The sequence below is a fragment of the Manis pentadactyla genome, chromosome X (assembly GCF_030020395.1).
Source record: "Manis pentadactyla isolate mManPen7 chromosome X, mManPen7.hap1, whole genome shotgun sequence".
NCBI lineage: Eukaryota > Metazoa > Chordata > Mammalia > Pholidota > Manidae > Manis > Manis pentadactyla.
This window is the reverse complement of record NC_080038.1, coordinates 35,663,270-35,690,865: the sequence shown is the minus strand read 5'-3', so window position 1 is coordinate 35,690,865 and position 27,596 is coordinate 35,663,270. Positions and strand designations below refer to the sequence as shown.

At 42.0% G+C, this 27,596-nt stretch overlaps 1 protein-coding gene across 1 annotated transcript; it reads right to left on the bottom strand.

The window, feature by feature from the left end:
• Positions 1-3,444: 3,444 nt before the first annotated feature.
• On the bottom strand, positions 3,445-27,596 carry NYX (nyctalopin). Its single transcript, XM_036895377.2, has 2 exons — positions 27,523-27,596; positions 3,445-7,583 (listed from the first exon to the last, which is right to left on the bottom strand). The coding sequence occupies exons 1-2, from the start codon at positions 27,557-27,559 to the stop codon at positions 6,187-6,189; spliced, it is 1,434 nt and encodes a 477-aa protein (XP_036751272.2). The 5' UTR covers positions 27,560-27,596; the 3' UTR covers positions 3,445-6,186.

Genomic DNA, 27,596 nt, shown 5'->3' with positions numbered 1-27,596 from the left:
CCAGGAACCCCAGAGCTAAGCTGTCCACAAGCCTCCCTGTGGTTGGTATTTTGGTCAGTCAGGCTGTGAACAAATGCTCTCTTTTTCTCCTCTCAGGATCACAGTTATAAAAGTCAGCAACATTTCCTGGGAACTCCCTTGAAAATTGCAAATGTTTGTTTAAGGGCTTCTAAATTTTCTGTGCCTAGAACACAAATAGAAAGAACATAAGTAACATTTATTCAGCAACTGAAGTTGGCCACGCACACCACGAAGAGGGCCTTGCACCCCAGGTCTCACTCCAGCCTTGCACCCCAAGTCACAGGGAGACAGATCCCAAAGTCCTCTTTGAGGCCCTAGACTGCTTGTGACTCCTTTTCCAATCAGCCCAGCCCCTGTGAACAGTGAATGAGTGAGTGAGAGGGAGAGTGTGTGTGTGGAGGGGGCGCAGAGGGGACAGGGAGCAGAGATCCAGTAGTTATTGCTGCCTAAAACATAAAATATCACCTCCCCTGGTATGACTCCTGTCCCCCTCAGCCTTTCCTGACCACACCAGCTGCAAGGCCATGCAAGCCGCCATCAGTCACCCAGGAGAGTCAGGAAGTGCAAAGACACTCCCTCTCCAGCAGAATAAACAGGGTGGAGATGGAGCTCTCAGATGTCTGGAACCTGGAAAACTCATTCAATGTCACAAACAGTTTCTGCCCTCTGGGGTGGAGACTTGGGTGGGCCTCTGGGAAAGACAGTCCTCTACACTGTGAGGCCATCAGGCCCCTGGCAAATAGAAAGGAGGGACCCACCCCTGCTGTTGGCAGGAAACCTGAACATGATCTGTCTCAGAGAAGGAAGTGAAGAGTCCTGTTTGAAAACAGAAAAACGGAGTATATTTTAAGATAAGAAAAAAACATTGGCTATACATGTTAACACTTATAAAGGAGGGGATTTCTGTATCTTTTATCAGAACTGTGTCTCCCAGTCTTTGGAACTTTCTGGAGAGAAATATCACATTATTCTGTGTAACACTAGGCTAACTGGTGCCCTCAGAACTGATTTGTTCTTTTGTAGCTCTGAGATGTATTTTCCAGGCAACGTGGAGCTGGGGTGAAGAAGGGACTGGTGGGCAGAGAGGCGGGCAGGCCGACGATCTGGACATGACTAGCCGCTTTGGCTCTGATGGACCCCACCATGGGACTGTGTGTGACGTCTTATGTGGAACGTGGCAGAGGCAAGACTGGCCACTACCTGTAGAATGGAGTTTCTGGTGTGGGGCTGGAGAGGTAGGCCCTAGACTGGGGTACAAGCAAATAGTTCTCCCTGGGAGTTTGGTCTCAGAAACACAGCAAGGCCTGGGCATTCCCAGTTGGGGGGTTGTTAAGGCAGCCCAGCCACAGGGGCCTTGAAGGGGTTGGGGTCTGGAGGTTCTGCCAATGGACATATCCAGCAGTGCGCAGAGGGGTACTTCTCTTCCATTACACCGACCCCTTTAGAGAAGGCTCTTCACTTCTCAGCTGGTCGGCTCTTCTGTGCCGTGAGGGATTCTGGGGTGGGTCCAAGCCATCCTCGGGCAAGAGGATCAAAGGAGAGTAGGAACCCCTCCCTTTTTGTCAGGGTGAGAATAGCAGAGAGAACCAACAGCCAGGGACATATGTGCCCAGCACACAGTGTCCTCCAGAGGGCGGCATTTTGGTGGTCTGTCAAGAGGTGGGTGGGCTGGAGGGCTGTTGTCCTTGTGGAACCACCACAGGGAGACCTCTTAGAAACAGCCAGGGGGGTTCTGAGAAAGAGTTTTCCAAATAGCTCAGGCTTCCAGGGATTTAAATACTGTCACTTGAGTCTTTGTGTGGAACATCTTTTTTAAAGGGGAAAATATGAACCTTTTGTCTCTAGATTTTTCTCTCTCCTTTCTCAAAAGAACTAATACAATATGGCTTCAGCATTCCTATTGGCTAGAGCAAATACTGGTTTCAAAGCCTAGTTGGGATGCTGGGAGGAGAGACAAACAGGGGTAGCGACTTGCTCATCAGATTTCCCCCTCAAGCCATTATTTCTTCTGACAGTTCAGAGACGTCCACACTTGATTCTATCAAGTTAGCTGCCTGGAGCTGCCAGAGTGTTTCGGAGCATTGCTAGTGTTCACCAATATTCTGTTCTCCTCCCCTGCTGGGCAAACTGGAGGACGATACTGCCCTACCTTGGTGAAGTTACATGTAGCTGTGTGACCTTTTAAGCTAATGAAATAGGAAAAGCAACGTGTGTCAGCTCTGGGTGGAAGCATTTAAACGTGATGCATGACTCTCCCAAGCTTCCTTTCTCTGCTGCAGCAAACCTAGAGTCCATGTTTGGACAACAGTGTCCTAAAATGGCAGATTCTTCATCAGCCTGGGTCCCTAAATGGCTATAATGAGCAGAGCCCCCTAATAAGCCCACACTGGACATGTAGCATACGCAAGAAATAACCCTTAGTAAACCATTGAACTTCGGGGGTTGTTTGTTACCACGGAATAACGTGGGCCATCTTGACACGTACACACAGCTTTGCTTAGCAGAATCTATATAGTACCTTAATATTTCTCAAGGTACTAATTCACCAGTGATGGGGTGAGAAACTTAGTGAACTCAAAACTGGGAACTCTCCACTGCCTGTTCTCTCATGAGAGCTCATAATGGCCACAATTCACTGGAAACTCACTCCAGGAGACTCTGGATCTGTTTGGCAGTAACTCTCATGTTACCAGAATTCTGCTGGGGGCTGGGTGACTCTATACAAATCTGTCTTCCCAGAGGCTGTTTCAGTGTTGATACTTGTTCAAAAACATTCGGTCAAACAAATGTTAATTAAAAAGCTGGCCATCTAAACACCAGGCAGAACTGGGGCAGCATTTTGCTGCTGACTCTCAGGAACCCGCTGCAGTGAAAGGAAAGACATTCCTCCCAAGGTGGCATCCTGTTCCTCAGTAACACAAGCTGCTATGTGTCTGCTGTGGCCTTCCATGGTTACCCAAACGCAGAGATCTGGTCTCCAGGACGCCCCTGATCTTCACTCAGTTACCATGGCCACAACACATGGTTTGAACAAACAGTTCTGACCTCATCTGGTTCTCTCACATTTGAAAAGTAAGACATTTGGAGAAAGAATGTCTGTCAGCAGATTTACAATTTTGAGTATTGTGATCAAAATGAACACAAGCCTTAATCTGGGAATCCTATTTTCCACCCATAGGAAAAAGAATGACTGCTAAAAAAATCATTTTTGTCAACTGTTGACATTTCAAAATAGAGCATATTTTAAATAATAAGACTCTATCAATGATAAATTTCCCGATTTTGATGATAGTATTGTGTATAAGACAATGTCCTTGTTCTTAGGAAATACACACTTGAGATACTTAGGGGTGAAGTGTCATGACATTTGCAACTAACACAAAGTGTTAGTAAGAAATATTAATAATACAATAAGAGAGGGAAAGCAAAATGTTAACAACTGGGAACATAGGTAAATGGCCAATGTGCATTCCACTATTCTTGCAACTTTTCTGTAGGCTTCAGAGTTTTCAAAATAAAAAGTTAAAAAAAATTATGCATGCACCAGGTAAGTGACTTTCAAACTTTTTAACAATAACCCACAATAAAATATAAGCTGTATGCTCATATGTGGAGTATAACAACGAAGCAAAACTGAAGGAACAAAACAGCAGCAGACTCACAGACTCCAAGAAGGAACTAACAGTTACCAAAGGGGAGGGGTGAGGGAGGCTGGGTGGGGAGGGAGGGAGAAGGGGATTGAGGTGTATTATGTTTAGTACACATGGTGTGAGGCGTCACGGGCAAAACAGTGTAGCACAGAGAAGGTAAATAGTGACTCTGTGGCATCTTACTACACTGATGGACAGTAACTGCAATGGGGTATGGGGGGGACTCTTTAATATGGGTGAATGTAGTAACCACATTGTTTTTCATGTGAAACCTTCATAAGAGTGTGTATCAATAATACCTTAATTATAAATATACATATAAATAGAAATACCATTTGACCCTGGAATTCCACTTCTAGGAATTTACCCAAAGAAAACAACTTCTCAGATTCAAAAAGACATATGCACCCGTATGTTTATCGCAGCACTATTTACAATAGCCAAGATATGGAAGCAACCTAAGTGTCCATCAGTAGATGAATGGATAAAGAAGATGTGGTACATACAATGGAATACTATTCATCCATAAGAAACAAATCCTACCATTTGCAACAACATGGATGGAGCTGGAGGGTATTATGCTCAGTGAAATAAGTCAGGCACAGAAAGACAAATACCAAACGATTTCCCTCATTTGTGGAGTATAAGAACAAAGCAAAACTGAAGGAACAAAATAGCAGCAGACTCACAGACTCCGAGAAAGGACTAGTGGTTGCCAAAGGGGAGGGGTGGGGGAGGGTGGGGAGGGTGGGGAGGGAAGGAGAAGGAGATTGTGGGGTATCATGATTGATGCACATGGTATGTGTGGGGTCACGGGAAGACAGTGTAGCTCAGAGAAGACAAATAGGGACTCTGTGACATCTTACTACACTGATGGACAGTGACTGCAATGGGGTATGGGGGGGCTCGATAATAAGGGTGAATGTAGTAACCACATTGTTTTTCTTGTGAAACCTTCATAAGAGTATATATCAACGATATCTTAATAAAAAAAAAAGAAAAAAACATATATATAAGTTGTATGCTGCCACCAACACACATGTACATACATATATAATCTGAACAAACACATAGAAATAAAAACTTTTACAAAGCAATACTTACTCTTATAACATTACACAGGATGCCCTGTGACTTTTCTGTTCTATCTCGGTTTTTTAATGTAACCTGTTTAATTGCACTGGTGACCACTAATGGTTACAAAAACATTCCTGCCTCAATGGTGCCTCCTGCCACATTTCTAATACCTAGTATTACCTACAGACACCAACACTGTCACCATGAAGAAATGACAGCTCCGTGCACCCTGAATCCACGTGGGCTTTGAAAACCCACCACTTCAAATACAGAGAGGAACTCAGGACATTAAGATTAAGTTTTTCCAGAATGGTGATACATGTAGTCTTCATTAGATGTGTGCAATGAAGTATTTAGCAGACAGCCTTCGCTCTGGCACTCAGGCCTAGGGGCTTACAGTTGGCCAACTCTCATCCTGGGAAATCTCTCAGACCCCCTTCTCAGCTCCTGGCCGCCTCTCTTCCACTTGGCTGCTACTCAGTCCCAAAGTGTGCAGCCCATAATAATTTCCACACCTAATGGTAAATCCAAGCTGGAGACTCCCTGCCCTGCTAACATAGCATCTCTGTGTCTTCTGGACACTCTTCCCACAAAATGCTAAGAGGATTTATGGCCTCCCCAGAGAGTCACAATGCATGTTTGCATATGAAAGACTCTGAAAAGTGCTGCAGTATTGAAACCTGGTTTACTTTTTTTTTAATTTTAGGATTTTACAAATGTATTTGTTCCACAAACACTCCCCCTCTTTTTATCCCTACCCTGCCCTAAAGATCCGTTTCAGCTAAGGCCACCCCTTGGGAATAACTGTGGAGTAAATGAAACGGGTCTTTGTTTTAAATGCTTCCTAACACATATCAGACCCCAGAAACCGCTGCCACCTCCTTGGGACTAAGACCCTCTCCCATCCCCCTTCTCTCCTGTCCTGTCCATCTTCCTGGATGCCAGGGCCCCAGGCCCCTGGGAGAGGGACTGGATGATTGTGGTAGAAAACAAAGGGATTGAGTTTACTGGGTTGTCCGGCTATAAGAATTGGCACAGTTCTTAGTATTTGTTTAGCCAATGGATTGATTCTAATTCAGGCATTGTGGTCTGTATCCTGGAAGGTGGGGGGAAGGGTTGGGGATGGAGCCCTGTAGCCCTAGGAGCTTCCAATTCCTAGTCTTTTCTTTCAGCTGATGCCCATGTGACATGAGCAGAAATCCATCCTGCATCCCCTCCAGCCCCAGCCACCACCATGGCATTTCCCACGGTTCCCCTCTTCCTAGGGCCCTCTTTGTAGGCAAAGTGTTTCTTCCTACCTCTGCTGGAATTTTCACCACCTGCCCCAACCTGTTCCCCTCTTCCCCCACCACAAACACCCTCAAGCCCAGTTAATGAAACTTTCCTCCACTGTCCAAGGCAATTTGGGCCATCCCAGTGTGGCAGGGTCAGTCCACCTCTAGACAAACACCACGTGGTGGGCCACACTGAGCAGGAGACTAGAGCCAAAGAGAAACCTGGTGTTATGGCCAGAGCCTCCCATTCCATAAGAGAGAAGGCTGTTCGACAGTGAGGCACTGACCAGCTCCTCAGTGGTGTTGGCGGCCTGTTCTGCTGGGGCCCTCGGGGCCAAGAGCTTGGAGAGAAGACTGCTGAACCTGCTCACCATGGTGGCCTCTGGTTCTGGGGACTGGCCTGGACTGGACATGGTGAGGTTCAGCTCCTCGGGGTCCACACAGAGGCCTTCAGAGGAGCGTCCAAAAGCCACCTGGCAGATGTCCAGGCCCGCCACAGAGCTGGGGGAGACACACAGCACGTCAGCTACATGCCCAGAGCTCTCCATCCAGTCCTGCAGCCACTTCAGGCGGCAGTCACAGTGCCACGGGTTGTGAAAGAGAAAGAGGCGGCCCAGGAAAAAGCCAGGCTGGAAGGCGGCCCCAGTGAGCACCATAAGGTGGTTGCTGTTGAGGTGCAGAGTGAGGAGTCCTGAGAGGTTCTGGAAGGCACCCTCCTCCACGAAGGCGATACTGTTGCGGTCCAAGTAGAGCAGCTCAAGCTCGGCCAGGTCAGTGAACCACGCACGCGACACAAGGCCCAGCGCGTTGCCGCCCAGGTTGAGCGTGCGCAAGTGGTGCAGGCCGCGGAAGGCCTCAGCCGGCAGCGCGGCCAGCAGGTTGTCATTGAGCAGCAGGTGCTCCAGGGCGCCGCAGTCACGGAAGGCGCCAGAGTGCACAGTGCGGACGCGGTTGGCCTGCAGGCTGAGCAAGCGCAGGTGCCGCAGGCCCTGCAGCGAGCTGGAGGCCACGGCTTCAATGCGGCCGCGCTCCAGGTGCGCGTGCGTCAGGTTGGCCAGGCCACGCAGAGCGCTGGGCACACGGCGGAACAGGTTGTCGAAGGCAGCGAGCTCACGCAAGGCGGGCAGCTCTGCCAGGAGGCGCTCGGGCACACTGAAGAGGCGACAGGCGGCCAGATCGAGGCGGAGCAGGCGGCCCAGCGCGGTGAAGGTGCGCGCATGCAGGTAGCGCAGGTCACCGTTGTGCGCCAGGTGCAGCTCAACCAGTCGCGACAGGCCTTTGAAGGCGCCGGGCGTGATGAAGGACAGGTTGTTGTGGCGCAGCGACAGGCGGCGCAGCGACGGCAGCGTGCCAAAAGCCCGTTCGCCCAGGAGGCGCAGGCCATTGCGGTCCAGGTCGATGGAGGCCGCCTCGCACGGGAACTCGGCCGGCACCCGCAGGAGGCCGGCGCGGTCGCAGCGCACCTGGCAGCCATGCTCTGTGCTGCTGCAGGCACAGGCTGCGGGGCAGGTGCGCGTGCAGGCCGCAGCGGCCCCGGCACTGGGTAGGCCGAGGACCACTGCTGGGGTGGGGATGGGGGATTGAGGAGGGGAGAGAAAAGACAAAAAAGGAACAGTCAGCCCAGGTAAAACGCTACCTGTCCACATGGCAGGATTCAGCCCTCCACCAAGTTCTCATACCTCCTACATAACATGTCCTCCAAATGGCCTCTTTCTGCCTCCAGACCTTAAACAAGGTTCTCCATCCATGATGCCCTCCCCTTTGCTTTCTAGTTATTTTCATCAGCAAAACTCATCTGGAATTCTGGCATCTGACCCCATTCTAAACCCCCTCCTGACTGTATCATCACTCATGCTCTTCTAGAATGAGGCTTAGAAGATTCATTGTCTGCATGCGTAGGGGGACCTGGAAGGTATCACTGTGGCCTGGGCTCTAGTCCTGGGCTGCCCAGTATTGTAGCCATTAGGCACATGTAGCTATTGGGCATTTGAAACGCGGCTAGCCCAAAATGAGATGTGCTGTGAAGTATAAAATACAATCCAGATCTCAAATATTTATTAAGTACAAAAAAAAGGTAAACTATCTCATCAATAATTTTTATAATAATTAAATGGTGAAATGATACTTTAGATACGTATATGTGGGTTAACTAAAATATTAAAATTAATGTAAACTGTTTCCTCTTACTGGCTACTTAGGAAATTTAAACACACGTGGCATGTATTATATTTCTATTGGTGTAGCTCTAGTCCCTCCTACCATAAGAATTCAAGTCCTGAAAACCCCACTGGGCAAATTAAGCCTCCTGAAGAAGAGAGGATTAAGGAACAGGAGGTTGGAAATGAAAGAAAAGCTTATAGATCTTTTTTTTCTTTAACAGTCACTAAAATTAAGCCACAAGGACAGAATACCAAATAAACTATCAGTGACCTTCTGCAGCTCAAGAAAATAATTATGTGCGCTGTGCAGTTCATTTCCACTCACCAGCCCTTGTTCTCTAGAGACATTTTTACATCATCACAGGAAAGAATGGTGCATATAAATTAATTTTGTTGTGAGCATTTGAATGGAGGATCAGATAAAGACTTCAAAGCCCTCCAGTAGGCTTGCCATCTGCAGCAAAGCAAAATTGCATGGTGTGATGCCCTGCAGTAGCCAAAGGTCCCAAACCCCATTTTTAGTTCCATGGAAAATGCACAGATTTTATTTTTCTGGCCAGCAGCAGCTCGCAGGTGGAGTGTGCGTGATGTGAAATTCCTGCAGAGGAACAGAGGAACCCAGTGTAAAGCTAACCACTGATATTCACAATTTCTCCCTCTCCTCAGCAGTACTCCCAAATTCATAGCAAACACCCTGGCCTACCATGTGTCGCTTTCACCATGTACACATTACCCTAGCTGGCCTACCCAAGCCACTGCGGGAATCCGAAAGTGTGACCACATAAGGCATGTGTAGAATATACTTGCTGCTGCCTCTCTAGATTTGCTGCACTTCCAGTGTCTTGTCAGTACATCTGTTGTGGACACTCCATGTTTTCTCAGCTGCTGGGAAGGGGATTCAGCCCTTTCAGACTTGGCTGGAGAACACCCAGCCCTTTGAACAACTCTTCAATTGTAAACTGTAGCTAGTTCCACATTCTGACATTGCAGAGGCTTAACTTAGCTTTTGAGAACTGTGAACTAGACACCAAGCTTCCATCAAGATTCTTGGACCCTTTGCTGAGCTTGGCTGTAAACAGAGCAGCTTCTGGGCTGGAGGGACACCCTGTTAGAGAGACAGGGCCAAGAATATAACCTTAACTCCAGGTGTCAGCTGGACAGAGGTGGGACCTTTTTCTATTAACTCTTCCAACTGGGTCAAATAGAAGGCATGAGATTTCCTTACAAATAGTCCTTCATTCTACTCTCTTCTCCTTTCTAATTAAGAGAAGTGCAATCTCAACCATATGACTCATTTTTCTACTTGACAATAGCTAACGTTCTGGGCACACTGTACAGCTCAGTAAATGTTTGCAGAACTAAATGGAATTGATGTCTTCCTCTGTAATGATTCCTGTTGGAGGATGTCACTGATTTTTTAAAAAATTCTCTGCCAAGGAATTCATGGGATTATGACAGACAGAATATAATCATTTTGCTTGTATAATGCAAGAGATCAAAAATGTAGTTGCCAGTTATTAAAAAACACGTGCCAGGGGGGTGGGAGTGAAACTTTTTATTGTATATCCTTTTTTCCTGTCAACTTTTGAACCATGTGAATGCATTACCTATTTCAGAAAATAGACTGAAGTTAATTTTAAATTTTAACTAAACACTCAAGATGTTGTCATTGTTTAGAGACCTGTTTTCAACCTCTGAAACTTTGAGAACCATTAGGAGTAACTAAGTTACTGGATTATTTAGTGACATTTAAATCAAATCAAGTAAATTCTCAGAACAGACAACCAAACTCCAGTATTGATTTATCCAATATGAAAAACTAAGTATATACCTAGTGATCCAGAAAAACAGGACACCAAAACAAAATGTTTAAAAATAATAACATTCGGATAAATTCTGCTTGCAATAATGGCAGAGTAGCTTGTATCAGATAACATTTCACCTGATAGCTAGTGTAAACTCTGGAAAAAATATTTTTAAAAAAATGTTTGCCTTCTTAAGATTGTATATCAATGATATTTTATGTTTGAAGGCACTAGGGAGCAACCTAAACAGGCAACCAGAGTAGATACAACCCTTGAAAGAAGAGAAATAAACTAGATGAGAACTACATTTAACTGGCTTTTCCTCTTGGGGTGTTTTCAAGTCCATACTGAGCATGGGTAGTAGAGCTTATGCAGAAAGCAAGAGTCTTATTGGGTTGACAAGTTAGAGGTCAGAGTGTATAGCTGCCACAGTGCCTAGAAATTGAGGTGGGAAAACATAGAAAAGAGTGGCTACAAAAGAGGAGCCATGCCATTAGCATACAGACTCCCCTTAGATCCTTGTTAGACTGCTAAGTGCGTTGGCATGGAGTGACTTCAAGGAGCCAAGAGCTGAAGGCCAAAAGAGCTAAACAGAGATTCCAGCAATTTCCCAGTAATAAGAGACAGTTTAAGAGTTCAAGGTCCACCAAGTCAGAAGGGCTTGTAAAATACATGGAGCTTTCCATTGAAATCCCAGAAAGCCACACCTTAGGAGCAAAGACAATTTCCCAGGACAAAGGGCAAAACTGAAGTAGGCCTACTCTCACAAAGCCTAAAACCAAGCCTCCCAAGATCAAGGTTATCTGCTAAGATAATTTAACTGAATTGCCAAAACAAAATTCAACATTCTTCAAAGGAAGATAAGAGAATCTAGAGTTTCTACAACTATCATCTATGATACCTGGTATACAGCCAAATGATACTAGATAATAGAAATGCAGCAAGACATGACACTTACCAAAAGGAAAACAAATAGTTAACAGAAGCAGACTCAGAGGCAGCCCAAATGTTGGAATTAACAAACAAGGATTTATTATAAATATGTTAAGGAATTTACAGAAAAAGATGGGTGTAATGGGTGAAGACATGGGGATTTTGAATTTTAGAAAAGATATGGAAACTGTAAAAGTGAACTCAATGGAAATCTTAGTACTGAAATTATATCTGAACTTCTAAAAAAATCATTAGATAAGAAAACAGCAGATTAGACACAGAAGGAAAAAAGAGTCATGAACTGGAAGAGAGGACAGGTCAATAGAAATTACCCAAAGTAAAGTACAGAGAGAAAAAAGACTGGAAAAAATATGATTACAGCTTTAATGACCTGTGGGACAGTATCAAGCAATTAGACTAATATGCATGCATCTGAAGTCCCAGAGGAGGGAATAGAGAGAATATGGCAAAAAAAATAATGGAAGACAACTTCTTGATTAAAAACAGTAAGCTCAGCAAATTCCCACTAATATCCTAATATCACACACACACACACACACACACACACACACACGGTACATCATAGTCAAACTGCTGAAACTGAAGATAGAGAAAATTCATTAAAGCATCTGTGGGTAAAATTGCAATATTTCCAGAATCTGTCACCTGGCTTTAGTGCATCTCTATATCAATAGGTGTTTCAAGGGGTGGACAGAATGGCCACATATCAGTAGGTAATTACAAGGGCCTGCAAGGGTGCTAGAGTTTATCTAGACTGGAGAGGTTGGGTGGAGCTCTCTTCTGCTGCAGCCTGGTCAAGGAAAGAGACGGGATGACAGCTTGTAAGAAATAAATGGGTTTCTTAAACTTTATTTCTCCCTTCGATGATTTTGGTTTCAAAGGTATTTTGCCCTAAGATATTTCCCCCATACTTACAGCATCCAAAGAAAAAAGACACATTACATAGAGTAAACAACAATGAAAAAGATGACTCACTTCTCAGAAACAAAAGAAGCTATAAGACAATAGAATTATATCTTTTAAACTGCTGGACAAAAAGCAAAATCTGGCAACCTAGAATTCTATATTCAATGAAAGTATCCTCAGAAATGAAGAAAAATAGAGAAACTTTCAGGTTAACAAAATGTGAAAAAATTTATCTCCAGCAATTCTGCACAAGAAACGAAGACATTCTTTAGCCTATAGGAAAATGATACTAGATGAAAATCAGATCTACAGGAAGGAATGAAGAGTAATAGAAATGACAAATATGTCACTAACCATAAAATATTACTCTTTTCTCATCTTAATTGCTTAACAGACAAGTGACTATTTAAAGCAAAAATAACAAGATATTGTGGAGTTTATAACATATAAATGAAAAGTATAATAGCAATAGCATAAAGGACGGGAAGGGAAGTAAGCTGAATTGTACTCATAAGGATCTAACACTATACATGAAGCAGTACAAGATTAATTCAAGGTAGACCACAATAAATTAAAGATTCATATTGGAATCCCTGGAAAATAAAAAAAGACTCTTGACCCCTACTTCACACAATACACAGAAATTCATTTTAGATGGAGCAGAGACCCAATGTAAAAGCTAAAACTATAAAGCTTCTTGAAGATAACATAGAATATCTTTGTGGCCTAGTGATAAGCAAAGATTTCTTAGGACAAAAAAATATTAACCACAAAAGAAAAAAATTAATGAATTGGACTTCATCAAAATTAAAAACTTATGCTCTTTGAAAGACACTGTTAAGAGAATGAAAAAATGGGCCACAGAGTGGGAGGAACGATCTGTATATTTTCTCTGTATATAGCTCATAAAGGACTTGGATACAAAATACATAACGAACTCTCTAAATTCAATAAGAAGAAAACAGACAACCCAATTAATAAATGGGCAAAATGTTTGAAGAAATACTTTACCACAAACAATATACAGAGGGCTAACACATGAAAAGATGGTCAACATCATTAGTTGTTAGGGAAATGCAAATTAGAATTGCATCTTATTAGAATGACTAACATTAGAAAGACTGACCTTACCAAGTGTTTGAGAGCCTTTGGAACAATTGGAACTGTTTTAGACTGCTAGTGGGAATGTAAAATGGGACAACCACATTTGGAAACAATGTGGCAGTTTCTTTAAAAGTTAAACATACACCTTCTTTATGATCCATCCATTCTATTTCTAGGGAAATGGAAGCATATGTCCACATAAAAGACTTGGGCAGGAATGGTCACAGCAGCTTTATTCATAATAACCCAAAACTGGAAACAACGCAAACACCCATCAAGAGTTGAATGGGTAAATAAATTATGATATATCCATACAATGGAATATTACTCAGTGATAAAAGGGAATGAACTATTGATACATGCAACATGGATGAATCTCAAGATAGTTCTGCTGGGTGAAAGAAGCCAGAAAAAAAAAAGAGTACTTATGATAGGATTCCACTTACATAAAATTCTAGAAACTGCAAATTAGTCTATAGTAACAGAAAGATCAGTGGTTGCTGGGGGATGGGTGGAGAGCAAGGTGGGCAGGAGGGAGGGATTACAAAGGGGGAAGAATATTGGAGGTGATGGATTTGTTCATTGTCTGGATTGTGCTGAAGTTTTCAGAAGGGTACACCTTAAATATGTTCAGTTTGTTATATGTTGATTATACCTCAACAATGATGTTTTTCAAAAAGATACCATTAAGGAAAGGAGTACTCACGGTATACATATTTAAAACTTATACAAAATATAAAAACAACCCATACAAATGAATAATGAAAAGATAGACAACTAAATAAAAAATGGGTGAAAGACCTATGTAAGACCTTGTTCACCATGTGAGAACTTGTTTGTTATGCTTCAGAAGATTGGAGACTGTTGAGATACAGGCTTGCGGTTGATTAATGACTGTGCATTGAGTCCCCTATACAGAATTTTATTGTTGTTAACAACCATTTGATCAATAAATATGAGAGATGCCCTCTCAAAAATAAAAAAATAAAAAAATAAAACATGCTTCTCTCTCAGAGATCACCTACCAAAAAAAAAAATGGGTGAAAGACTTGAACACTTTACAAAAAAATATATTAAGTAGTCATTAAGCACATGAAAAAGTGCTCAACATCATTACCCATTAGGGAAATGCAAATTAAAATCACAATGAGATTTCCTTACACACCCACTAGAATGGCTAAAATCCAAAAGACTGACAATCTCAAATGTTGGTAAGGACATAGAACAAAACTGGATTGTCTTACATTGCTTGTGGGAGTGGAAAATAGTTCAGCAACTTAGGAAAACTTTGGCAGTATCTATTAAAGCTAAACATACGCCTACTCTATGACTCAGTAATTCCACTGTTAGGTATTTACCCAAGAGAAATGTTTTTAAAATGTCCACATAAAGACTGTACAAGAATGCTAATAGTGGCTTATTCATAATACATAAAAACTAGAAATTACCCAACAGTAGAGTGCAGAAATAAGTTCTAACATATTCATACAATACTACCCAGCAATAAAAAGAAACAAACTACTGATACAAACAACAAAAACACTATCTTGAGTAAAAGACACAAAAGAATACATACTATATGGTTTCATTTATATACAGTCCTAGAACAAAGCCGCTGGCAGTGGCTCTGGGAACTCAACAGAACAAGGTCTGGACAGCCCAAAAGACAGCAAATATCTATAGGACATAATTTAGGAATGTTATGTGCATATACAAGACTACTCAAATTAATTTAACTTTATGGGTTTCTGTTGCTCTTATAACGACCAACTTTTAATTAGTGCTTGCTCAGGGCTAAGCTTGTTACATACCTTTTTTCATTTAATTTTATGACAACGCTGCATGGCAACTATTATTTTCTTCTCACAGAAGAGGAAACTGAGGTTCAGGGTAGTTAAGAGATACTAACCTTTTTTTTTTTGTCTTTCTACTATGCTATTATCCTCCCCCACACACACCCCTAGGCTTTCTGAGCTTCTGCTTCTCTAACTGTAAACTGAAGGGCCTGAACTTTCTGACCAACGGGGGCCCTTTTGGCTCTCATTTTCCATGGCTGGACAGCAGCTGTTGCCAACCACAGCCTCTAAGAAAAAAATATCCCACTCATAGCCCCACGTGCCTCTGCCGCTTCCTCCCAGACACAGCTGTTTGGACGCTGGGTGAACATTTTACCTAAGCAGAGCCAATCAGATTCCTTCCTTTCACGTGCACATGGAACAGGCAGTGAGATCATGTGAGCATCAACCTGCAAAGCACTGGGGCTGGGGTTTGTACCAAAGCCATGTGCAAGTCAAAGTTATAGGGGAGCAGGAGCCGGGGACAAGGTGGGAAAGCTGGGGTGCAGAGAGAGGACTAGATTCAACGCAAAAATCACAGAGATGGAGATCAAGGAAAGTGGGAAGCTGCTGGCAGGCTCTCTAGTTCCTGTAAGGCCCTACTATTGACGTTTCTGTGACATTTCCCCATTTCTGTTTCACAAACTCACTCAAACCGTCTGCGTGGAGTGGATTCCTGTTCCTTGCAACCAAACCACCTCTGATAGTAGTGGGCATCTGACACCTTTTCCCTCTACTCAGCACCTTTTAAGCACTCTGTCTACATTTATGGAATTTCCTATATTTTAAATCCTGCCTCAGGAAATAAGCCAGAAACCCTCTGTCCCAACTTCCCTTGCAGTTAGGGCCCAGGCACATGACCTAACTCACTCGCTCAGACATACCCAGCAAGGTTTGGATTCAGAAGCAGGTGCCAGGCAGAAACCATTTTCTGGCCAGGATGGTGGCAGAAGCATCTATCTTTCAGGCTGCTATGGTGGAATTTCTGGCACCCAACACCCAGCATGATGTGTGTGAGCTCAGGTGTGTCTACCAGTAGTGGTGGCCACAGGGTCTTTCCTGGAACTGCCCCACTAACTGGTTTAGGCATTGCTCCAGGCAGGAACCAAGCAGGAAGACTGGGAATACCTAACATCCCTGAATAAACCCCTTCTCAGCTTCAACAACCTAGAGTGGGTTTCCATTGTTTGCAACAAGATCCCTGAGCAACATCCTAAGTAAGGCAATTTCCATTAATCTCTTGAGTACTGGCTCCTCCCCTTTACCCCAAAGAACCTCATGTTCTCTTCACATCGAAAGAGGGAACAACTCAAATTCAGGACCAGGCTGTGCTCCCCAACCTAAAGGAAGCTCCTTGCCATTCATTGAGAGGAAATGTAAAAAAAAATGGGACCCAAAATTGTTTGGGCCATCCCTGATTGTTCCAAACCCAAATGAAAAATAGACTCTCCTGGACTCAGCAGTGATCATTCCCAAAACACATCTCCTTGGCTGTCCAGAGCTGAGTTCCATGGGAATACCTTAGCCAGAAAAACAGTCACCAAATTAAAATAAAGATCACAGCTTATGAGAAGAGAAGGTCAAATTCATTGGCAGTTGCTTAGCAATTTCTCTTCTTGCTCCAGTATTTTGGGGAAGGATCTATGTGGAACTCTGAAAAGGCTTCAGTGCTTTTATTCCCAGTCTGAGATAGGGAGGGGAATGGTGGGAGCCATGCTACTCAAGCTGTGTAGCAAAGCTCAGGCTGGAGGAGACCCCCACAAAGCAGGGGCCTTCACAGCTGGCTCCCCCTATTACCCACCTTGATTTTGTTTTTCTCCATTATACTATTGGCTTTGCTTTTGCTTGCATTTTTGCCAAAGACTAAGCTAACCTTTGCTAAGCAGCACAGAAAGGAGGAGAACATAAACTTTCCAGAAGCTTTTCAGGACAGTGCTCCTGAAGAATAGAACACGCAGGGGCCAGATGGCAATCTTGGCATAGAATACCAAAACCTGCAGGTAGCTAGTCAAACATTGACTACCCCATCTCCACCTAAGTGGGAATACCCCCCTTGTTTGCAATGCTAGTGAAATTAGTGATGAAGAGTTTTATAGGAAAATTAGAGAAATAGAGTTATAGGGGAATACTGAATGGAATAACCCTGTCTGACACTTAATCAATCTTCTCATGTTTTCTTCTATTTGCTACATCTATAGTTTTTCTTCTTTCTTCCTAATTACAGCCCTTTATTAGAATTTGTGCCTCATATGTGAAATTACCAAGTACCATAATTCTTCCAAGTGGTAAAGATATCTCAAGACAAGTGCTGGGCATAGAAGCCATGGGGCATAAATCTGCAAAGAAGTAAAAAGCTAACATTTTCAAAGAACATTACTTCTGTCTCACTCACCAGCTTTACATCTCCCTGTATGGCCCCGGAAGATGGCTGGTTAGCCAGAGACGGGTAAGATTCCTAAAGGGAGGAACAACCTAAGACAGGCACAGTCGCAGGGGGGCCTTCAGGTGAGAAAATGGGGGCCAACAGAGGTGAGGCTTAGAAGCTCACCCCCCCAGTTTTGAGAGAAATCTTCTACACCTGTGGATGTTTTGCCCTTATTCAGCTTGGATTAATACCTAGTCTATAGGCACAGACCTGATCATCTACACTTGCCCTCTTACAGCACCAAATCATGCTTTCTATCTATATCTTGCATCTACCTATTACATCACATTTCATTAGAAATGTAAAGGAGAAAATGTGAGATTCACATATAAAGTATAAAAATCAAATGAATAATCATACATCATTTTGACTTGATTGTTTATAGTTTAAGATTTATAGTTAAAACAGAAACAGTTTCTATGATATGAATGCCCTTGCATTGTTCACCATGTAAGAACTTGTTTAGTCCCTGCAGTAGTGGAGTCATGGAGACCTGTGTAGCATATGTCAGGGAGATTTTGGTATCCACACAGAAGAAAGAGAAATGTAGATAAGAAAGGGAAATTTAGTTTGCTGCCTACTGTGCCCCATAAAGGGGTATAAGGTGAAGATATGAGTTTATGACTTTACATTGATTATAAATTGATTAAAGCCTCTAAGAATGTTTTTGTGGGAAAGAATCCTAGCTAACTGTGGCAGTAGGTGACCTGTATTTCACCCTGAGCTGATAGACTCCATAGTCACTGCTACATACTGCACGCTCCTATGGTCACATGCACTACTTAGAAACTGTGTTGCATAGAAATGTAAAACATAAAAGAGTACATGTTGCTAAGAAAAGTTTCGGTCAAAGAACAGAAAACAATCACCTCTCTAACACTTGACCAACCATGAATGGATTAGAAAGAAGAAGAAAGAAAAAAGCTTGCCTATACCTATTAATCAATTGTCTATACCAATTAATCAACAGAACAATAAAAAAAATCATATCCTTGTGCAAAATGGTATAAATAAAGCTGTCATCGGCACTTTGTCAAGAGACCACCTCCATCTGACTCTGTGTCCTGTCTCTCCGTGCACCGACTCCGTCTCATCCTTTTGGGCTTCACACCCCCCCGCTGGAGCTGGACTCTGGCAGGGGAAGATGAGACATTCAGCAGGACTGCCATGGGCTCAGGACTGCCCCATGCTCAGCCAGCCTCTGTCACAGCTCCGGATCCACATAGGTGGCTTCCCCAAATGTTCAGTCTGAAAACATTCATCCTAATGGCTCTGCCTCTCACTCGAGTTCTCTCCTAAACTCTTATGCCACTGCCTGTCATCTTTGCTCTCTCATACTGCCTTTTTTGTTTATTTTTTAAACCTCAGAGAACCTTTCTACATCTCGGTTTTCCCATCTGTAACAGACAGACAATTATGAGGAATAGATGAGTTGTGACGCTTGAAACAGCTGTGACAGCATTGGGCCAAGCTAATGGCAGGTTCCATGAGCCACTGTTGTCACAGGATTAAATCTCACCAAGGGGCCAGTACTTCAAGGACCACGTGGAAATCCACCCCAGAGTGGAACATATGACACCAAGTATCAGAATACTGAAGTTATTAGTACAAGTAGACAGCAAGTAAGAGTATAGAATGGTTCTCTACCTGGGTGACACATTAGAATCACCTGAGGAGCTTTTAACCAATTCACAAGTCATAATGTCCAGGTCATACACCTGACTAATTATAGTAAATCTTCAGGGCTGGAACCAGGCATTGGTACTGTTAAGGCTCTGCAGGCGATTCCAGTATAGAACCCAAGTCAAAAACCAAGGGTCTAGGTGGACCAACTTTATAAAAATTGGATTCATCTGTGTAGTAGGAAATGTTGCAAGGTGTCCCAAAGTTAGTAGAAGGAGGGACATAATAAATATCAGAGCAGAAATAAATAAAATTGAGAAGAATAAAACAATAGAAAGAATCAATGAAACCAGGAGCTGGTTCTTTAAGAAAATAAACAAAATAAATAAACCCCTAACCAGACTTATTAAGAAAAGAAGAGAGTCTACACATCTAAACAGAATCTGAAAGGAGAAAGGAAAAATCACTACAGACACCACAGAAATACAAAGAATTACTAGAGAATACTATGAAAAATTATATGCTAACAAACTGGATAACCTAGAAGAAATGGACAACTTTCTAGAAAAATACAACCTTCCAAGAATGACCCAGGAAGAAACAGAAAATCTGAACAGACCAATTACCAGCAATGAAATCAAATTGGTAATCAAAAAACTACCTAAGAACAAAACTCCTGGACCAGATGGCTTCACCACTGAATTTTATCAAACATTTAGAGAAGACATAATACCTATCCTCCTTAAAGTTTTCCAAAAAGTAGAAGAGGAGGAAATACTCCCAAACTCATTCTATAGGTCAACATCACTCTAATACAAAACCAGACAAAGACACCACAAAAAAAGAAAACTACAGACCAATATCCCTGATGAACATAGATGCAAAAATCCTCAACAAAATATTCACAAACTGAATTCACAATTACATCAAAAAGATCATCCATCATGATCAAGTAGAATTTATTCCAGGGATGCAAGGACAGTACATTAGAAAATCAATCAACATCACACACCACATCAACAAAAAGGACAAAAATCACATGATCATCTCAGTAGATGCTGAAGAAGCATTTGACAAAATTCAACATCCACTCATGATAAAAACTCTCAACAAAGTGGGTATAGAGGGCAAGTACCTCAACATAATAAAGGCCCTATATGACAAACCCACAGCCAACATCATACTTACCAGCGAAAAGCTGAAAGTACTGGAGATCCTAGCCACAGCAATAAGACAACAGAAAGAAATAAAAGGCATCCAGATTACTAAGGAAGATGTTAAATTATCACTGTTTGTGGATGACATGATATTGTACGTAAAAATACCCTAAAGAATCCACCCCAAAACTAGTAGAACTAATAACTGAATTCAGCAAAGTTGTAGGATACAAAATTAATATACAGAAATCTGCTGCATTCCTATATACTACTGATGAACTAGCAGAAGGAGAAATCAGGAAAACAACTCCATTTACAACTGCATCTGAAAGAATAAAATACCTAGGAATAAACCTAACCAAGGAGGTGAGAGACCTATACCCTGTAAACTACAAGGCACTCATGACAAAAATTAAAGAAGACACCAACAAATGGAAATACATCCCGTGCTCATGGATAGGAAGAATTAATATTGTCAAAATGACCATCCTACCTAAAGCAATCTACAGATTCAATGCAATCCCTATCAAAATACTAACAACATTCTTCAACGAACTAAAACAAATAGTTCTGAAATTCATATGGAACCACAAAAGACTCTGAATAGCCAAAGCAATCCTGAGAAGGAAGAACAAAGCTGTGGGGATTATGCTCCCTAACTTCAAGCTCTACTACAAAGCCACAATAATTAAAACAATTTGTGACTGGCACAAGAACAGACCCATAGATCAATGGAACAGAATAGAGAACCCAGATATCAATACACACATATATGGCCAATTAATATACAATAAAGGAGCCATGGATATACAATGGGGAAATGACAGCCTCTTCAACAACTGGTGTTGGCAAAACTGGACAGCTACATGTAAGAGAACGAAATGGGATTATTGTCTAACTCCATACACAAGAGTAAATTCAAAATGGATCAAAGACCTGAATGTAAGTCATGAAACCATAAAACTCTTAGAAGAAAACATAGGCCCAAATCTCTTGAATATAAACATGAGCAACTTTTTCATGAACATATCTCCTCAGGCAAGGGATACAAAAGCAAAAATGAACAAATGGTACTACATCAAACTAAAAAGCTTCTGTACAGCAAAGGATACCATCAGCAGAACAAAAAGGCATCCTACAGTATGGGAAAATACATTCATAAATGACTTATCAGATAAGGGGTTAACATCCAAAATACATAGAGAGTTCACATGCCTCAATACCCAGAAAACAAATAACCTGATTAAAAAATGGGTGGAGGATCTGAACAGACATTTCTCCAAAGAAGAAATTCAGATGGCCAACAGGCACATGAAAAGATGCTCCACATTGCTAATCATCAGGGAAATGCAAATTAAAACCACAATGAGATATCACCTCACACCAGTTACAATGGCCAACATCCAAAAGGCAAACAACAACAAACGCTGGTGAGGATGTGGAGAAAGGGGAACCCTCCTACACTGTTGGTGGGAATGTAAATTAGTTCCACCATTGTGGAAAGCAATATGGAGGTTCCTCAAAAAACTAAAAATAGAAATACCATTTAACCCAGTAGTTCCACTCCTAGGAAAGTACCTGAAGAAAACAAGATCCCAGATTCAAAAAGACATATGCATCCCTATGTTTATCACAGCTTTATTTACAATAGCCAAGATATGGAAGCAACCTAAGTGTCCATCAGTAAATGAATGGATAAAGAAGATGTGGTACATATACACAATGGAATATTATTCAACCATAAGAAGAAAACAAATCCTACCACTTGCAACAACATGGATGTAGCTAGAGGGTATTATGCTCAGTGAAATAAGCCAGGTGGAGGAAGACAAGTACCAAATGATTTCACTCATTTGTGGAGTATAACAACAAAGCAAACCTGAAGAAACAAAACAGCAGCAGACTCACAGACTCCAAGAAGGGACTCATGGTTCCCAAAGGGAAGGGGGTGAAGAGGGTGGCTGAGGAGGGAGGTAGAAGGGGATTAAGGGGCATTATAATGAGCACACACAATATCGGTAGGTCACAGGGAAGGCAGGATAGCACAGAGAAGACAAGTAGTGACTTTATGGCATCTTACTATGCTGATGGACAGTGATTGCAATGGGGGGGGGGATTTAATAATATGGGTGAATGTTGAAACCACAATGTTGTTCATGTGAAACCTTCATTAAGACTGTATATCAATGATACCTTAATTAAAAAAGAAAATGTTACAAGGTGTAACATAGAGTTAGCATATGCCTCAGCAATTCCACTCCCAGGTATATACCCAAAAGAATTGATAGCAGATATTTTAACAAATACTTTGTACACCAATGTCCATAGCAGTACTATTCCCAAGGGCCCAAAGATGGAAACAACAAATGTCCATCAACAGATGAATGGATAAACAAAATGTGGTATATCCACACAATGGAGTATTATTCTACCATAAAAAAGAATGAAGTACTGGCAAATAGTATATATGGATGAACTTCAGAAACATTATGCTAGGTGAAAGCGGCCAGACACACAAGGCCACATGCTGTATGATTCCATTTATATGAAATATCCAGAATAAGCAAACCCATAGAGACAGAAAGTAGACAAGTGCTTACCTAGGGGTTACGCCATGGCTTACAAGGTGCAGGGTTTCCTTTGGGGTGATGAAAATGTCTCAGAACTAGACATGATGGTTGCACACCATAAGTGTACTAAGTGTTGCTGAATTGTCCACTTTAAAATGGTTAATGGTTAATTTTATGTTATATGAATTTTTCTTCAAAAAAAATTACAAGGTATCCCTGAATGTGGGCAAATTCTGGAAATGGGTCCCTGCTTTTGCATTCTGGCCTGGTGTACTGGCCAGCCCCCAAGCTGCATGGAGGCAGCAGTGGCCAGGCTCAGATGCCCCACAGAATGATGTCTTAATGCAGCCCAGCTGAGGAATTTCTTCTTCGTAGGTCCTCAGCTATTCAAGTATGTGCTTCTCCCCCTTGAGTTTTTCTAGAACAGTTACTCATGGAGTTTTCAACCACAGACTGAGTTTGAAGTGTTTCTTCATTCTCATTGTTTTCAAAGAACGTGTGTCTCATGAAACCAAAATAGCAGGGGAAAATATGGTCAATTTTCTGGTTTCAGCAAAATCTATTCAGCCACTTTGGCTCTAGAAATCATTCCGTTCCCACTCTTGGCAAATGCTATCCCAATTGCCCCACAGGCCAAGCCTCAGTGCTGGATTTTCAAAACAAAGTGAGCTGGAGAAAACAGAAATGCAGTAGGGGAAAACAGAAATGCAGCGGTGGAGTCCATCCCATGGCCTCTGACCTCAAGGTGACCCCAGAATTTGCTCCCCACACTACATAGGCACCTTTGGTGACAGGAAAGAAAGGATCATGGATTCACACTACAGCTTTTCTGGCATTATTATATGTAAGCCATGGGGGATGGAGAACTCAGTCTGTTTCCAAAAGGGTGGTCTGCTGATGGCCTCACAGGCCCTGTGGATCTCAAGGTGGAGAACTTTCCCATCTGAGGAGTAGAACATAAGCCCAGAAAGGCCTCCCAGCCTAAATATTGATAATCGCCCCAAACTGGAAATAAATCCTCAAGAATAGGGGAATGTATAAACAAACCAGTACACCCATACAAGGGAATACTCCTTGGCAATCAAAAGGAAAGGGCTACTTATCTATGCAATGACACTGATGAATCTCACACACTCACTGTCCAACTCTCCACATTGCCTGACTCAATAATGAAGAATTTGTTCTCCTTGGGGTACAGCCACTCTCCCTACAGCCTTCCTTTTATCTTTCAGTCAAGTGTATTGAAGTATGATTTACTTACATTAAAATGTACCCATTCTAAGTATACAGTTCAGTAAGTATAACAAATTTATACTTTTTGTATAAAATTTGTAACCACCTCCTCAATCATGATTTAAAACCTTCCTACCACCCAGAAAGTTCCCTCAGGTCTCTTTGAGGGCAGTCTCTTCTCCATCCTCAGCTCTAGGCAACCACTGATATGCTTTCTGAACTATAGATTAGTTTTGCCTGTTCTAGAACGTCATATAAATGGAATCAAATGGTTTTTTTCAGTCAAAATCATGTTCATAAGATTCATCTATGCTGCTCTGAATAGCAATTGATCATTCCTTTTTATTGTTGAGTAGTATTCTATCATACAGTGTATAATTGTGTGTTCAGTCACCTGTTGATAGACATTTGGATGCTTCCAGTTTTCACCTATTGGGCCTAAAGCTAATGGAAAGCTTGTGTGCAAGTCTTTTTAAGGATGTGTGTTTCCAGTTCTAATTTATCTAGGAGTGGGATTGCTGGGTCATATGCTAAGTATATGTTGAACTATAGAAGAAACTGCCACACACTTCTCCACAGAGGCTGCATCATTTTGCATTCCCACCAGCAGAGCATGAGAGTCCCAGCTGTTCCTCATCCTTTCTCAATACTTGCTACTGTCTTTTTGATTCTAGTCATTATAATGGGTGTGAAATGGTATCTCATTGTGGTTTTGATTTGCATTTCCCTAATGACTAGTGATACTGAGCATCTTTTCATACACTTATTAACCATCTATATGTCTTCTTTGATGAAACAGCTATTCAAAAATTTTTGCTGATTTTCTAAAATTGAGTTCTCTTATTATTGGGTTTGAAGTGTTTTAAATATATATACACATGTACATATATATGTTAGGCAGGAAAATAGATATGAGTGGGGTGGAAAGAGAATAAAGCCATAAAGCCCACTAGAAGGGACTCAAAAAGTTAGCCAGTTAAAACTAGAAACACATAAAAGACCCAGAGTTAATGAGTTAATCAGTTAAAGCTCAAAGGCCAGGAACAACTTGGCCTAGAAATGTTTGAATATTCCCCAGATAAAGGAGGGTACCTCAGCATAGCCCATGTCTTTATTGTGTTAATCATTCAGGCCCAGCTTATTTTTTAACTTTACCTATATGCTGGTTTTTCTCCTTCAGCCCTAATCAAGTAATTTGCAACCTGGGCAACTAATTTACCAAGCAGTCCCAGCCGTAAACAACATAGGAAAAAGCAGGAAGGATTCCATCTTAAAGATAAGATTGCATTTTAAAATTCAGGAAGAAGTAAGATTCTTAACTTTACTATTTGCAAACAGACAATAACTCAGCCCACCTTGGGGGCTAGGCAGGTGGTCTTGTTTGATATGCTCCCAGACCAAGAAGCCAGTATTTCAGAGAGAAATCAGAGCAATACATTTCTTGTGTTAAATTAATTTTAAATATTTGGGGAGCACTTAAAAGTCCACACCGCTAGCCCTTTGTCAGATTCCTGAAAAATTCTTAAAAGGGGGAACCCCAGCCTTTCAGTGTGCACCTCTCTCTGAGGTTGCCTGCGCTTTCTAAGTGCATAACTTTAACTTTTTCCCAATCTTTCAGTGCGCCTCTCTCTCTGAAGTAGCCCACACTCCCCCTTCTCTGAATGTGCACTTTCTCTCTTTAAATAAAACTTAAACCTTTCAAGACACCTCTCCTCCCTGAGGTCACCTGCACATTTTTTCTCTTTATGTTAAGTAACTTGAAATAAGACTTCTACTCTGTTTCACTACTGTGTTTCTGCCCTTCAATTCTTTGTTGCGGTGAGAACAAGAACCAAGGAAAATACACAACGCCCCCCTAACATATATATATGGGGTTTTTTTTACACAAGACCTTTATCAGATATTGTGATAGGTCTAATCTGGGCAGCTTTACCCATTCAACAAACAAACCATATTAAACACCTACTATGTCTTAGACTCTAGAAACAGCAACATGAATAAAACACAAACTGTGGCCCTCTTTTAAAGACCATGGTTCAGAGCAAGCCACTCTGTGAAGCAAGCTAAGGAGTTGGGATAATATGCTGTAGACAGCAGGAAGACCCCAAAGGGGTTGACATGGGAGAGCGGTGAGAGGATAGGCACTTCCAGGTGACCTTCATGTCAGGAGAATTTCTGTTTCCATTTTGCCCCAGATTTTCCCTGCTGTGAGCCACTTTGGATTCCACCATGACCTTGTTTTGGCAGGCTCATTTAATTATTTTTTCCTAGCTGAGGAGGTAGAGCCCTACCCCTGCCTTATTCTCAGGAACATGTCATCCATAATCCGTGTGACTTGTAGTCAGAATAATATTGTCTGTGCTGCTGAGAGTGTTTCAAATTAAGGTGCCAGGGAATGTGGAGACAGTCATTAATTTTAAGTGCATCTATTGTTAGCAAATGATGTCACTGCTAAGCTCTCCAACTTGTCACAAGAAGTCTGGATATATTTCGGGTTTCTACAGCAGGGACAGTTCCTGTTTTGCTGTACGCAAGATATGAATACTGTCTGCATCCTGTGAGGAACGAGAGAGCTTTTGGTACACATTTAAAACAATATTGGCTCTTGGAAGCAAACATTCTGTCCCAGTGAATCAAACTTCATGTCCTTTCGAGGTAGGAGAAATGGCAAGGAGCTAGCTGTTTATATCAACCTTTGTGCTTTCAAGGCTCCTCAAGGTAGGAAGTCATGCCCTATTTATCATAGTGCTCCCTGTGCCTTGTTCCAATTTTTTTCCTCACTTATCTATGGGGTGTCCCATAAAAGAATGTAAGTTTTTCAAGGACAAAGGCTATGCGGTTAATATTCCTCATACTATCCCTTGGGTGTATTTGGAGGTACAGTGTGTACCTGTCGATTCATTGAATAGACCAATTTTTACCTTTTGAAACAATAGAAAGAAAATTCTATTGTTACCCTTTTAGAATTACCTGGTAAAATTTTCTCTACCAACACTGCATACAGCGATCTATTATGTGGGTAGTTAGAACCTCAAATAATTACATTCATCCAGGGGTCAGAAGGACAGATTTTTTGTGTAGAATCATTTACTGCAGAATTTAACAAGGAATTTTTTCCGTGGGCTACCTCAGTTAGATTTGAGCAGCTAAACCTAAAGAAGTATAGAAAAGATTGTGTGATGCATCTTCTTGTTATATTAAAACCCATATAACAATAGGACAAAAACTTGGAAAAAAGTTTTAAACATCCATCATCACATCATTCCAACATGAAGTTTTTCATCCCTTCTTCCTTTAGAAACATGGTTTCTTTAAGGTATATTTTAAAATTAAATGAGCTAAAATAATGTGATTATAAAACCACTGTAGTTTTTGGTGATTACACCAATGAATTCATATCTGAAATTGGAATAAGAAAATTGCCAAGAAGTTATTTCATATATTTTGCTCAGGAGTTTTTCTTTTTTAAACAAACAAAACCTCCACCACCTGCTGTTTCCTCTCATTCCCCATCCCCTCCCACAGGATTGCGCTGTCAGTGATATCTAATTAGAACTGGAAGCCAAGTGCCAAGTACAGCTTTCACAGAAGCCACTTGAAGAACAAGCTCCTTGGGTAGAAGGCCTGTGGTTTCCACACATCTTCTAGCATCTTCTATGAGCTTCCCAACCCCTGCACCCACTGGCAGCTGTCTGCTGAGGGTCAGAAGGAACAGGCCTCAGAACTCACCATGTAGCAGAAGGACCAGCAACCTGTGGCTTTTCATGCACCTGGTGGCCTCGAACCGCCCAGCTGGGGGATCC

What these genes read in the sequence shown, in the direction of transcription:
- NYX (XM_036895377.2), bottom strand. Translation starts at nt 27,559, where the DNA reads ATGAAAAGCCACAGGTTGCTGGTCCTTCTGCTACATG. An exon ending in GCTGGTCCTTCTGCTACATG is followed by an intron (nt 7,584 to 27,522) that starts GTGAGTTCTGAG and finishes TCCCCACCCCAG; the next exon opens with CAGTGGTCCTCGGCCTACCC.